Raw genomic sequence first — 14,081 nt, forward strand, 5'->3', positions numbered from 1 at the left:
AGAACAGGGAATCAGTGATCATAAGGCTGTTGCAGCATCCCTGAATATGGAAGTTAATAGGAATATAAAAAAAGGGAGGAAGGTTTATCTGTTTAGCAAGAGTAATAGAAGGCAGATTTCAGACTACCTAACAGATCAAAACGAAAATTTCTGTTCCGACACTGACAATGTTGAGTGTTTATGGAAAAAGTTCAAGGCAATTGTAAAATGCGTTTTAGACAGGTACGTGCCGAGTAAAACTGTGAGGGATGGGAAAAACCCACCGTGGTACAACAACAAAGTTAGGAAACTACTGCGAAAGCAAAGAGAGCTTCACTCCCAAGTTTAAACGCAGCCAAAACCTCTCGGACAAACAGAAGCTAAACGATGTCAAAGTTAGCGTAAGGAGGGCTATGCGTGAAGCGTTCAGTGAATTCGAAAGTAAAATTCTATGTACCGACTTGACAGAAAATCCTAGGAAGTTCTGGTCTTACGTTAAATCAGTAAGTGGCTTGAAACAGCATATCCAGACACTCCGGAATGATGATGGCATTGAAACAGAGGATGACACGCGTAAAGCTGAAATACTAAACACCTTTTTCCAAAGCTGTTTCACAGAGGAAGACCGCACTGCAGTTCCTTCTCTAAATCCTCGCACAAACGAAAGAATGGCTGACATCGAAATAAGTGTCCAAGGAATAGAAAAGCAACTGGAATCACTCAACAGAGGAAAGTCCACTGGACCTGACGGGATACCAATTCGATTCTACACAGAGTACGCGAAAGAACTTGCCTCCCTTCTAACAGCCGTGTACCGCAAGTCTCTAGAGGAACGGAAGGTTCCAAATGATTGGAAAAGAGCACAGGTAATCCCAGACTTCAAGAAGGGTCGTCGAGCAGATGCGCAAAACTATAGACCTATATCTCTGACGTCGATCTGTTGTAGAATTTTAGAACATGTTTTTTGCTCGAGTATCATGGCGTTTTTGGAAACCCAGAATCTACTCTGTAGGAATCAACATGGATTCCGGAAACAGCTTTATTTGTTCATGAGACCCAGAAAATATTAGATACAGGCTCCCAGGTAGATGCTATTTTCCTTGACTTCCTGAAGGCGTTGGATACAGTTCTGCACTGTCGCCTGATAAACAAAGTAAGAGCCTACGGAATATCAGACAAGCTGTGTGGCTGGATTGAAGAGTTTTTAGCAAACAGAACACAGCATGTTGTTATCAATGGAGAGATGTCTACAGACGTTAAAGTAACCTCTGGCATGCCACAGGGGAGTGTTATGGGACCATTGCTTTTCACAATATATATAAATGACCTAGTAGATAGTGTCGGAAGTTCCATGCGGCTTTTCGCGGATGATGCTGTAGTATACAGAAAGTTGCAGCATTAGAAAATTGTAGTGAAATGCAGGAAGATCTGCAGTGGATAGGCACTTGGTGCAGGCAGTGGCAACTGACCCTTAACATAGACAAATGTAATGTATTGTGAATACATAGGAAGAAGGATCCTTTATTGTATGATTATATGATAGCGGAACAAACACTGGTAGCAGTTACTTCTGTAAAATATCTGGGAGTATCCGTGTGGAATGATTTGAAGTGGAATGATCATATAAAATTAATTGTTGGTAAGGCGGGTACCAGGTTGAGATTCATTGGGAGAGTCCTTAGAAAATGTAGTCCATCAACAAAGGAGGTGCCTTACAAAACACTCATTCGACCTATACTTGAGTATTGCTCATCAGTGTGGGATCCGTACCAGATCGGATTGACGGAGGAGATAGAGAAGATCCAAAGAAGAGCGGCGCGTTTCGTCACAGGGTTATTTGGTAACCGTGATAGCGTTACGGAGATGTTTAACAAACTCAAGTGGCAGACTCTGCAAGAGAAGCGCTCTGCATCGCGGTGTAGCTTGCTGTCCAGGTTTTGAGAGGGTGCGTTTCTGGATGAGGTATCGAATATATTGCTTCCCCCTACTTATACCTCCCAAGGAGATGACGAATGTAAAATTAGAGAGATTAGAGCGCGCACGGAGGCTTTCAGACAGTCGTTCTTCCTGCGAACCATACGCCATATGCGACTGGAACGGGAAAGGGAGGTAATGACAGTGGCATGTAAAGTGCCCACCGCCACACACCGTTGGGTGGCTTGTGGAGTATAAATGTAGATGTAGATGTAGATGTATCTTCATGCATCTCTCAGTTTAGTTCTTTCAGAATCTTCACACATCAGTCATTCATGTTAAAAGTGTTTTAAAGTGACGTGGAAGATATACTCCACAGATATAAAGTAAAAACTGTCCAGAACAAAGCAGACTGTGCACTGTTATGGGTCTCTCACCAGGAAAGAAAAAGAAAACTGCAGTCAAATATTGTATCACTTAAAGAATAGAAGGAACTGCAGACAATTGGAGACCATTTCATTGATCAAATTTATATTGCCAAAACATTTTAAAACTGTGTTGATTACATAAAAGAAATAATACAAGTCACATGTACTTATTTCTAGAATGCTTCCTGTTGTGTTTTTAAATAAGTATTAATGAATAATATTGAGTATTACACATACTGTTAATTTTTACAGAGATTGGTGTATATCACGACAATTGTGGTGGGGACACCAGATCCCCCTTTATAAATGTCAAACAATGGATAACAATTCTACATGGATTGCAGCAAGAAATATTGAGGAGGCATGGAAAGAAGCAGCTGCAATTTTGAGATGTGGTTTGAAAGATATGTCTGTAATTCAAGAAGAGGATGTGTTAGATACATGGTTCTCTTCAGCACTATTACCATTTTCTGCTCTTGGTTGGCCACACCAGGTACAGATTGATAAGTATTTGATATATTTTTTTGTCAACTGTATGTTAAAATATAAAGAATTTTGTGATCTGCTTTTAACTTCATGCTATCATAAAACTTCAAGTTTGAGAATGAGCCAGTTGCACAACTGTGAAAGATGGACATAATTAGGATATGGCTCCATCTTCAGTGCTATCTTCTTCGTGGGTCACATGGGAGGCAAGATTTTATAAATCTGGAGCCTGTTACTTTGTATCACATGAATGTCCAGCAATTCATGAATGTAATTTACTTTATTCCTTCCCAAATGTGAAGCCTCATGGCAATCTCAGTTGTTGTGAATATTTAGTCTATGTTCATCTCTAGTAAACTGATGAAGAGTACCCACACTTTTACACTTTGTATCTATTCCATTTGGAATACACAGTTCTCTTTTGTAGTGGACAGCAAACAGTTCTGTTCCATTGTTGTATGCTTCAGTGATGTAACTATTGTAAGAAAACAGGTGTCATCTCATGCTCAATGCAAATGTTTGTTGCAAGCAGTTTTAATACAGTATTGAGCTGCTCAATAAATACAATGAGGCTTTCTAATAATGTAAACCTGGCTGCTGCGCTCCTGAAATTTTCCAAAAGCAGAAGTCTGAATTCATTGCCACAGATCAAATATTCATCGAAAGAATTCCATTCTTAAACTATCTGTACACAAGTATTCCAGATGCTCATAGTCTTGACATCATCAAACACAACTACTGTGTTAGGTAAAACAAATCTGCACCACAGTCTTGGGAACTCACATAATGTTCTTATGCAACAATCTGTTTGTGAGCCACCAGCAGAATGCTTGCTGGTGTCCTGAATCAAAAAACCGTTACCTGGTTCATGTTCATTTATGATGTATTTATGATCTGGTCACAATGCCATGGTCTTTACATTCGGTCTCATATCTGTTTCATCCAATACTCTTTCAAGGTGTTTATGTTGTTAGCATCTTCACGGACAATTACTTTCACCTGCACTTTTTTCACAAAAGGTTCTCCCGTATCATATACCCTTTAACTATCTGAGAGCAGAAACATTTTATTAAAGGGAAACGTGATTTGTCAAAATTATAAAACGTCTTAACAAACCAAACAATTTATTTTAGTACAGTTTTTCAATCTTTTGCTTAATTTTTTTAATTAAATTGTTACCGCTGATAACAACCTGCCATAATACTATTTATTTGTTGAATTTATTTGTTGACATTTTTTGAAAGGTAAAATGAAACAAATTTCTGTGGAAATTGTTTACACAACCAGCTCAAGTACTTTATTATTGGGAATGAAATCTCTGAAAGCGAGTTTTGCATTATCTGAGACAAAGATGTTACATATGTTCTAACAGGAACTGCACATGTGGTGCATATTGTACTTCGTCTATATGCGACCTGTTTTGGTTGATGTATACTACCTTCCAATATGATGTGTTTGTCCACATGTGGTTTATGTTTACCAAGAGTTATGCTGTTCTTGGACAATCACTTTGTCCTGCTGTCCTTTGTACACTTTCCTAGAAGTCTTTATTCATGAATTGCTCCATCTCAGTTTCTTTGTGGATGATAAATACATTCGCTGCATATATATCAATAAAGTGAAAAAAAAAGAAAAAAAGCCTATGACACCATTTTCTACTTTTGCAGTCACAACCTGAGCCTCACTTTAGATGATCAGAATTGTCAATAAAACTCATGTTTATATTAAAGTCACTCAGTACACAGTAGTTGATCCATCTTTTCCCTTCCTGTATACACTTTTGGTGTTACTTGGATCATGTATACTTGAGATCAGGTTCACAGTTTGTTTGTCCATCCACTTGTAAAATGGTACACCATGCTTGCTAATTCTGCTGTGAAAGTCCCTTTGTTTCATCCTTTTATCTTCCTTTGGTTTTGGGAAGAATTTATATGTAGGATTCACAGTTCCAACTGCAAACATTTTCTTGGCTGTTAGTAGGATGAAGAGATTATAAGATGTGAACAAATTATCCATAAAGCAATATAATTTTTACCATAAAGTTCTTCACATAAATCTCTCATTACCCATGCACCCTGTTCCATTGCAAACTATATATGTAAATGTGAAACTTCAGATCATATGCAAATTCATCACACAGCATCCTATTTTAAAGCCTCTCTTCATAGGCTTGTCCCTTGTGTACCATTTCATTGAGCCTCTGCCTTTAAATTTTACATCTCTGTAAATTACCATCTGATTCATTCCTTCTTTGTTTGGAATGTTATAATATAATATAGGGTCACTATCAGAGTTCTGAAACGAAATTGGTCCACTATCTGAGTCTGATAGAAGGTCCTCAAAAAGAAGTTTTTGAATTTCATTGTAACTAAGACTTTTTCTAGCCATACTGGATGAAAGTTGTATCCTAGAGACACAGTGGTTAGCAGCACTAACTGAGATTAAGGTAACAAAAATATGAAATATATAAACTTGCTTCACATAACTGTTGCACTGTAGCTCATTAGAATGAACATACTTACTTGAAAATAAAAGTGGTAAATACATGCCAAATTTCATCTTCAAAATGTACAACACTTAAACTGTGTGAAACCGCTGCAAGCCAATAAACAAATTGTATTCTACTGAAAGCAAAATGGATGATATCCAATGTCAAGCCATCTAAGAAAAACTCCCTTAACTAACTGTATGACTCTCAGCAAAAACTACTGCCCCATTTGACCATCAGGTGTCATAAAATAAGTGGTTAACATTGATAACCACAACCCTTGAAAGAGTTGACAACGAATACAGGAGCAGTCCCATATTATCCAGTATCATCCCAAACTGAAACAGCTGAACTACTCTTTACAAGAATTGAACTATTGTTCATAATGTGCCGAAATGAAGAATATGCTTCCCAAATCCATCCCACCTTCTCCGAAGTGGTATTCCAATAACTTCTGGATCTACAAAACATTCTGACCCACCCTTTTATATCACTTACTTCTGATCCCGAGTTTCATGGGTAATATCCAAGTAAAAGACCCAGGTCCTAGACCTCTATCGCATAGCCATCTAGCTCCTCCTGTTAGCTCTTACACTTCACTCTTTCCATTTACTGTAGTTAGATTGCAGGTCTGTTGAGCTAATTTCTGCACGATTTTAATTAGCAGTGTTCCTCTCTTCGTTGTGCTGCTTTGCCCCTAAATCTCACTAAATCACTATCCCCTAAATGCAGAATGCAACAGTCTACTTCTCCTACTCGCACCAGGATAAGTGTTCTAAAGCCAAGTTCCCTTTCATTGATGTCTCTCTCTCTCTCTCTCTCTCTCTCTCTCTCTCTCTCTCTCTCTCTAAGTCTAGGTTGTTCCTCTCTTTTCTTTACCTTGCCACTCCTCCCATTTTCCTTTTTCATTTCACTTTCTGTAGCTATCATGGCTGTAGTTCATGTTGTGATAAAACAACACAATCATAAGATGACTTGTATAATCTGTTTATGTACTTAGCTTTGGTCCAACACCTTAACTATATGGAAAGTGGTGCTCTATTTTCATTCCATCGTTTGTGTGCCACCTAACATTTTACACCCTTTGTGTGTTGTTAAATTGCATGTTCCCAAGGGACTGCTTTTTTAAAGACTGATATAGATTTATTAAAATAGTTCTGTTCCCTCTCCATGCTTCTTCTGCAAAGGCTGACTTACCAAATAGTAAAATCAATCATAGGAGTGAACTATCTGGAGACATTATGCACTGACTTGTGCTAATGCAATAAGCATTCACATATATTATCCTACCTGAAATACACTCCTGGAAATTGAAATAAGAACACCGTGAATTCATTGTCCCAGGAAGGGGAACTTTATTGACACATTCCTGGGGTCAGATACATCACATGATCACACTGACAGAACCACAGGCACATAGACACAGGCAACAGAGCATGCACAATGTCGGCACTAGTACAGTGTATATCCACCTTTCGCAGCAATGCAGGCTGCTATTCTCCCATGGAGACGATCGTAGAGATGCTGGATGTAGTCGTGTGGAACGGCTTGCCATGCCATTTCCACCTGGCACCTCAGTTGGACCAGCGTTCGTGCTGGACGTGCAGACCGCGTGAGACGACGCTTCATCCAGTCCCAAACATGCTCAATGGGGGACAGATCCGGAGATCTTGCTGGCCAGGGTAGTTGACTTACACCTTCTAGAGCATGTTGGGTGGCACGGGATACATGCGGACGTGCATTGTCCTGTTGGAACAGCAAGTTCCCTTGCTGGTCTAGGAATGGTAGAACGATGGGTTCGATGACGGTTTGGATGTACCGTGCACTATTCAGTATCCCCTCGATGATCACCAGTGGTGTACGGCCAGTGTAGGAGATCGCTCCCCACACCATGATGCCGGGTGTTGGCCCTGTGTGCCTCGGTCGTATGCAGTCCTGATTGTGGCGCTCACCTGCACGGCGCCAAACACGCATACGACCATCATTGGCACCAAGGCAGAAGCGACTCTCATCGCTGAAGACGACACGTCTCCATTCGTCCCTCCATTCACGCCTGTCGCGACACCACTGGAGGCGGGCTGCACGATGTTGGGGCGTGAGCAGAAGATGGCCTAACGGTGTGCGGGACCGTAGCCCAGCTTCATGGAGATGGTTGCGAATGGTCCTTGCCGATACCCCAGGAGCAACAGTGTCCCTAATTTGCTGGGAAGTGGCGGTGCGGTCCCCTACGGCACTGCGTAGGATCCTACGGTCTTGGCGTGCATCCGTGCGTCGCTGTGGTCCGGTCCCAGGTCGACGGGCACGTGCACCTTCCGCCGACCACTGGCGACAACATCGATGTACTGTGGCGACCTCACGCCCCACGTGTTGAGCAATTCGGCGGTACGTCCACCCGGCCTCCCGCATGCCCACTATACGCCCTCGCTCAAAGTCCGTCAGCTGCACATACGGTTCACGTCCACGCTGTCGCGGCATGCTACCAGTGTTAAAGACTGCGATGGAGCTCCGTATGCCACGGCAAACTGGCTGACACTGACAGCGGTGGTGCACAAATGCTGCGCAGCTAGCACCATTCGACGGCCAACACCGCGGTTCCTGGTGTGTCCGCTGTGCCGTGCGTGTGATCATTGCTTGTACAGCCCTCTCGCAGTGTCCGGAGCAAGTATGGTGGGTCTGACACACCGGTGTCAATGTGTTCTTTTTTCCATTTCCAGGAGTGTATGATTGTACCTAGAAGAAATTGCCCTTGTGAGAAGTTAGTAATGCATTAAAGCTTCATTTTCTAAATTTCTATAAATATCTTTCACCTTATTGTGTTAGAATTTACGTTTTCCAAAAGATTTGCATTACGGAAGTGCTGCCGCACAGGGTTCCCATGTAATCTGGTGGAACCAAATTCTTGTAATCAATTGTTCCTTTTGATTTCTGTGTTCTTATTTGTGATCCTCTCTGTCTCTAACAATGTCTTTCTTCAAAGAAATTATATATTTGTATTTGCTCAAATATGTTTCACCACAGTTGTGGCATCTTCAGTGGATGTTTGTTTATTTTCTCTTTAGATTATGTTATTTCTCAGTGACTGTTTACTTATATCAGCTACTGATCTGCACTTTATGTATTGTGCTATCGTGGTTAAATTGGACCTGTTCTGAGCCTCATGAGTTTCTTAAGCCCTTGTGCTTATTCAGTTTTCCATTTGTATGCATTAGGCAAGGCTACTTCAGTGTGCAATTGTTGTTATCCTTTGTATAGTAATAACACAGAATCTAGTGAAGTCCTATTCATTCAACTACATATTTGATGAGGCATGGACAGTTAAGACATGGACATATACGCCATACTGCTGTCACAGGTACCCATATAATTGCTGGTGGCTCTTGTACCATAGTTGACTTTGCCAGTTAGCAGAGATCATTTGTCTTTCATAAGCTTCAAAGTTTACACTGCACCCTACAGCTTGGAATACAGTAACAACATCTGGATGACCCATGCCATACCATGCCAACTGACTGCAGGAAGACAGAAGATTGGCAAGCAGGACTTTTCCTTCATGCTTCCATAAGGAACCTATAATCCCTCAGATCCTCGGGAAGCAGCTGGTCATGTCCACTCTATGTGTACTGAAAGTGAAAAATGGTGAGCAGTTACATGGTGACTGATATCTCACCACCTGAACCACGCCTGACCTACATTGTCCCACACACTGCGGACTTGTAGCTCCAGAACAAACTTTTAAAAAACTGCTCTCTGCACACCACCTGGATTTACAGAATTCATTCAGTTGCTGTTCAAGTTATACAATGCTGCATAGACATTTCTGTCCATAGACAGAACAACTCATGCTCTTGATTTGATTTGTGATATGTTGACAGTGATAACTTTCACATTAAGTCATGAAACACTGTACTTCAACCATATCGAAAGGTTATGCACTTGATTATTCGTCTTTGCATCTTTGGAGTGAAAGTAGGTACATGATCAACATGCAAGAAATTCGGCTGCCACAAGACAGATTAAAAGCATTTTCAAAACAGGTTGCAATATGTGAATTGTGAATATTTTTAGGTTTAATTAATTTCTGCTGGAAATATATTCACACCTGTGCTCTCAGCTCTGCACTACTCAATGAGTTTCTGAAAGGCTGTTTCAGAGGTGGAGGAATCATTAAAGTTGATGACCTAGGGAGACACTGCCTTTGTGAAATTAAAAAGCCACGGTTGCAGAAACAACACTGTTAGCCCGCTCCTCAGCATAAGTCCTTATATCTCTTATGGTGGACGCATAATTGAATGTGACTGGAGTCATATTCCAGGAGGGAATCAATTATCAGTGACAGCATCTTCCATCCTTCAGTCAGAAATTGTCTTTCTTGCAGGGGAACTGGCCAGCATTTGACAAGAACTCTATGCAGTCTAGGCTTCCATAAATCAGTTTCAACATATGCTTGAAGGTTGACAAATGACACTTTTTATCAACCACAGGCCATCAAAGTTGATCCTATTTCAGAAGCTGGAGTAAGGATTGCTGCATCATGTATGACACTTCAACCTCATCCTTCAGTTTACAATGACTGTCAACATATTAACAATGAAAAAATTTGCCAACAGACAACTTGGCCTACATCGACATCATAACAAAAGAATTGGTTTTTGAAGTTCTTGTCCATACTCAAGATGTAATTGGGGAACCTAAGTCATTCCTTGCTGCAACATCTGAACTGCAACTCCATAAAGATTTCCCATACCAAATTGAAACTGTATTGTGATTTTACTGTGTTGAATGTACACTCGATTGTCACACCTGAGTTTTGACAGAAGGCCATCACTTCACTTCATAGCTTGTAACTATACAGAGTAAAAGTCATTACACTCTTGGTAAAGAAAGCATCTGGTGAGTTTATCACAGTTAAAGACTGCAGTAGCTTTATTGGTCAGTATAAAGCTTAGTAATGCAACAAGTGTGTGTTTTCGACAGTGTCTACAGTAGAGCTTCTTAGCATATGTTGACATTCATTTGTTTGTTATTGTAGTAAGTTTTCCACCGTCTTTATTACGGGTAGGGACTGTAATTGCTGTGTGTGGATATTAACTGAGTTGGTGACACTTGGCTCTCAGCTCCAGGCTGTGTTGGCTTCAGTTACACAGCCTGGGGCTGCAGTGGATGGGCATCACAGTTGTGGATCGAGCATTGGAATCCAGGGGATGTCCAGAATGACTCCAGAGTCCACTGATTGGTCCACACTGACGGCCAACCCAGTTACTGCTCAGATTGAGGTTGATCTCTGAACTGTGGTAGCATGGCAGGCTGTGAAAGACTTCTCAGGGAAGAAAAAAAAAAAAAAAAAAAAAAGTAAGGCAGCCCTATCCCTGGTTAGCCTGACAAAAAGTTCCAGATGCTAACTGTGGCTGACAATGTTCCTCAGCCAGATGCAGTCACTTGTCCTGTTTCAGAGAGAACTTCTCAGCCTGCAAGATTCAGGCATTCACAGATAGTGGGATTATTTTTAGCTGGGAAGTCCAATGTTAGGCACGTTATGAGGCCCCCATAGGGACATGGCTGCCAAGGAGGGGAAGACTGCAGTAGCTTTATTGGTTAGTATAAAGCTTAGTAATGCAACAAGTGTGTGTTTTCGACAGTGTCTACAGTAGAGCTTCTTAGCATGTGTTGACATTCATTTGTTTGTTATTGTAGTAAGTCATTCCACACATGGAAGGATCCTTTCTGGATGCTATGGAGAAAACAGGTTGCAGCCAACTGCAGGTGGTGGCTCATGTCAGTATCAGTGATGTGTTCGCTTTGGCTCAGAAGAGATTATCTGTGGTTTTGAGTGGCTATCAGAAGTGGTAAAGGCTGGCAGCCTTGCTTGTGAGATGAAAGTAGACCTCACCATTTGCAGCGTAGTTGACAGAACCGATTGTGAACCTCTGGTACCGAGTGAAGTGGAGGGTATGAATCGGAGGCTCAGATGGTTCTGTGACCACGTAGGCTGCAGATTCCTTGACTTGCACCATAGGATGGTGAGGTTTCAGGTTCCACTAAATATTTCAGGTGTCCATTACATGCAGGAGGTTGCTACATGGGTAAGGGGGGGGGGGGGGTGGCATGGACTGGGCAGTTTTTTATGTTAGAGAGCCTCAGGGAAACACAGAAAGTACTTAGGTCTTAAAGGATGCAGGTCAAAAACAGGAAGCACATAGATGTAGGAACCATTAGTATAACAGTTGTAAATTGTTTTAGCTGTGACGGGAAAGTACCAGAACTCCTAATGCTAATAGTAACCACTAATGCTCAAATCGTTATGGGCACTGAAAACTGACTAAAGCCATATACAACATCAGCAGAAACTTTAGTAAAAGACTTAATGGTGCTCAGAAAGGATAGGCTACACACAGTTGGTGGTGGCGTGTTTGTTGCTGTTAGAAGTAGTTAACCTTGTAGTGAAATTGAAGTAGATAGTTGCTGTGAGTTAGCAATGGCTAGACGTCATTCTTAGCAACCGGAATAAAATAATAACTGGATCCTTTTAATGACCTCTCAATGCGGGTGATGCAATTGCTGAAAGGTTCAAAGGATATTTGAGTCTAATTTCAAACGTGTACCTGACTCCTACAGTTATACTTGGTGGTGACTTGAATTTGCCCCCAATATGTTGTCAAAAATACATGTTTAAATCTGGTGGTACACATTAAACATCATCTGAAATTGTGCTAAATGCATGCTCTGAAAATTATTTCAAACAGTTAGTTCATGAAACCACTCAAATACTAAATGTTTGTGAAAACGCACTGTACATCATAACAACAAATAATCCTGAGCTAATAACAAGCATTAAAATGTATACAGGGATTAGTGAATACAGGGTTATCATAAGTGACACCAAATACCATATCTCCCAAATCCACCAAAAATAAACAAAAATATATCTGTTCAAAAAAGCAGATAAAAATTCACTTGATGCCTTCTTGAGAGAGACAATGTAAGTGTAGCCCAGATATGGCTTGAATTCAAAGAAATAGTATTGTCAGCAATTGAAAGGTTTGTACCAAATACATTAACAAACAATGGAGCCAATTCCCCATGGTACACAAAACAGCTCAGAACACTGTTGCAGAAACAACTGAAAAACCATGCCAAATTTAAACAAATGGAAAACCCCCAAGTTTGGCAGTCTCCTACAAGAGCTCGAAATTTACTGCAGACTTCAGTGTGAGGTGCTTGTAATAGTTTCCACAATGAAACTTTGTCTCGAAACCTGGCAGAAAATTTAAAGAGATTTTGGTTGTATGTAAAGTATGCTAGTGGCGAGACATAATCGATGCCTTCTCTGGATGATAGCATTGGAAATACATCGACAACAGTGCTGCTAAAGCATAGTTACTAAACACGGCCTTCCAAAGTTCCTTCACCAAAGATGATGATGCTAATATCAGAGAATTCGAATGAAGAATGGATTCCAGCATGAGTAATACAGAAGTACACATCTGTGGAGTAGTGAAGCAACTTACAACACCTAATAAAAGCAAGTATTCCAGTCCGGCTTGTATACTAGTTAGGTTCTTTTCAGCATATGCTGATGCAATAGCTCCATACTTAACAATCGTGCACAACCGTTTGCTTGACAAAAGAGCCATACCCAAAGACGGGAAGATAACACAGGTCACACTTGTTCACAAGAAAGGTAATAGGAGTAATTCACTAAATTATGGGCTCATATCATTAACGTCAGTATGCATCAGGATTTTGGAACATATCTTGTATTTGAACATTGTGAATTACTTTGAAGAGAACGGTCTATTGACGCATAGTCAACACTGATTTAGAAGACATTATTCTTGTGAAAAACAAAGTGTTGAGTGGTATTGATAAAGGATTTCACATTGACTCCATATTTCTAGATTTCCAGAAGGCTTTTGAGAATGCACCTCACAAGCAACATGTAATCGAATAGTGTCGTTATGGAATATTGTCTCAGTTATGTGACTGGATTTGTGACTTCTTGTAAGAGAGGTCACAGTTTATAGTAGTTGATGGAAAGTCATCGAGTAAAACAGAACTGATTTCTGGCATTCCACAAAATAGTGTTTATAGGTCCTCTGCTGTTCCTTATCTTTATAAATAATCTAGGAAACAATCTGAGCAGCTTCTTAGGTTCTTTGCAGATGGTGCTGTCATTTATTGTCTAGTAAAGTCTTTAGAAATTGGCAATTGACCCTAAATAATGAAAAATGAGAGGTCATTCATATGATTGCTAAAAGGAATCCATTAAACTTTGGTTTACATGATAAATGAATCAAATCTAAAGGACGTAAATTTAACTAAATATGCAGGAATTACAATTGCAAACAACTTAAATTGGAAAGAACACGCAGAAAATGTTGTGGGGGGAAGGCAAACTGAAGACTGTTTTATTGGCAGGATATTTAGAAGATGCAACAGATCTACTAAAGAGACTGCCGACACGATGCTTGTCCATCCTCTTTTGGTGTAAAGCTGCACGGTGTGGGATCCTTACCATATAGGAGCAGCAGAGTACATCGAGAAAGTTCAGAGAAGGGCAGCACTGACCTTCATAGGGGAAATGATCATCATAATAAAATAAGGGAAATTGGAGCCTGTACGGGAAGTTATAAATGTCCATTTTTTTCCATGCACTGTTCGAGAGAGAAATAATGGAGAATTATCGTGAAGGTGCTTCGATGAACCCTCTGCCAGGTGCCTGAGTGTGATTTGGAGAACAGCCTTGTAGAGGTAGATGTAGAGGATGAGCCACCTTGTTTCAGCTCCAC

The 14,081-nt window shown here is 40.6% G+C and overlaps 1 protein-coding gene across 2 annotated transcripts in view; it reads left to right on the top strand.

The window, feature by feature from the left end:
- Positions 1-14,081, top strand: part of LOC124788533 (valine--tRNA ligase-like) — a 137,283-nt gene that overhangs the window by 71,320 nt on the left and 51,882 nt on the right. For both annotated transcript variants that reach the window (XM_047255806.1, XM_047255814.1), the window contains exon 9: positions 2,574-2,814. In XM_047255806.1, the coding sequence (XP_047111762.1) occupies positions 2,574-2,814 (241 nt within the window). The remainder of the gene's footprint in view (positions 1-2,573; positions 2,815-14,081) is intronic.

The sequence above is a fragment of the Schistocerca piceifrons genome, chromosome 1 (assembly GCF_021461385.2).
Source record: "Schistocerca piceifrons isolate TAMUIC-IGC-003096 chromosome 1, iqSchPice1.1, whole genome shotgun sequence".
In the NCBI taxonomy this organism is placed as follows: domain Eukaryota; kingdom Metazoa; phylum Arthropoda; class Insecta; order Orthoptera; family Acrididae; genus Schistocerca; species Schistocerca piceifrons.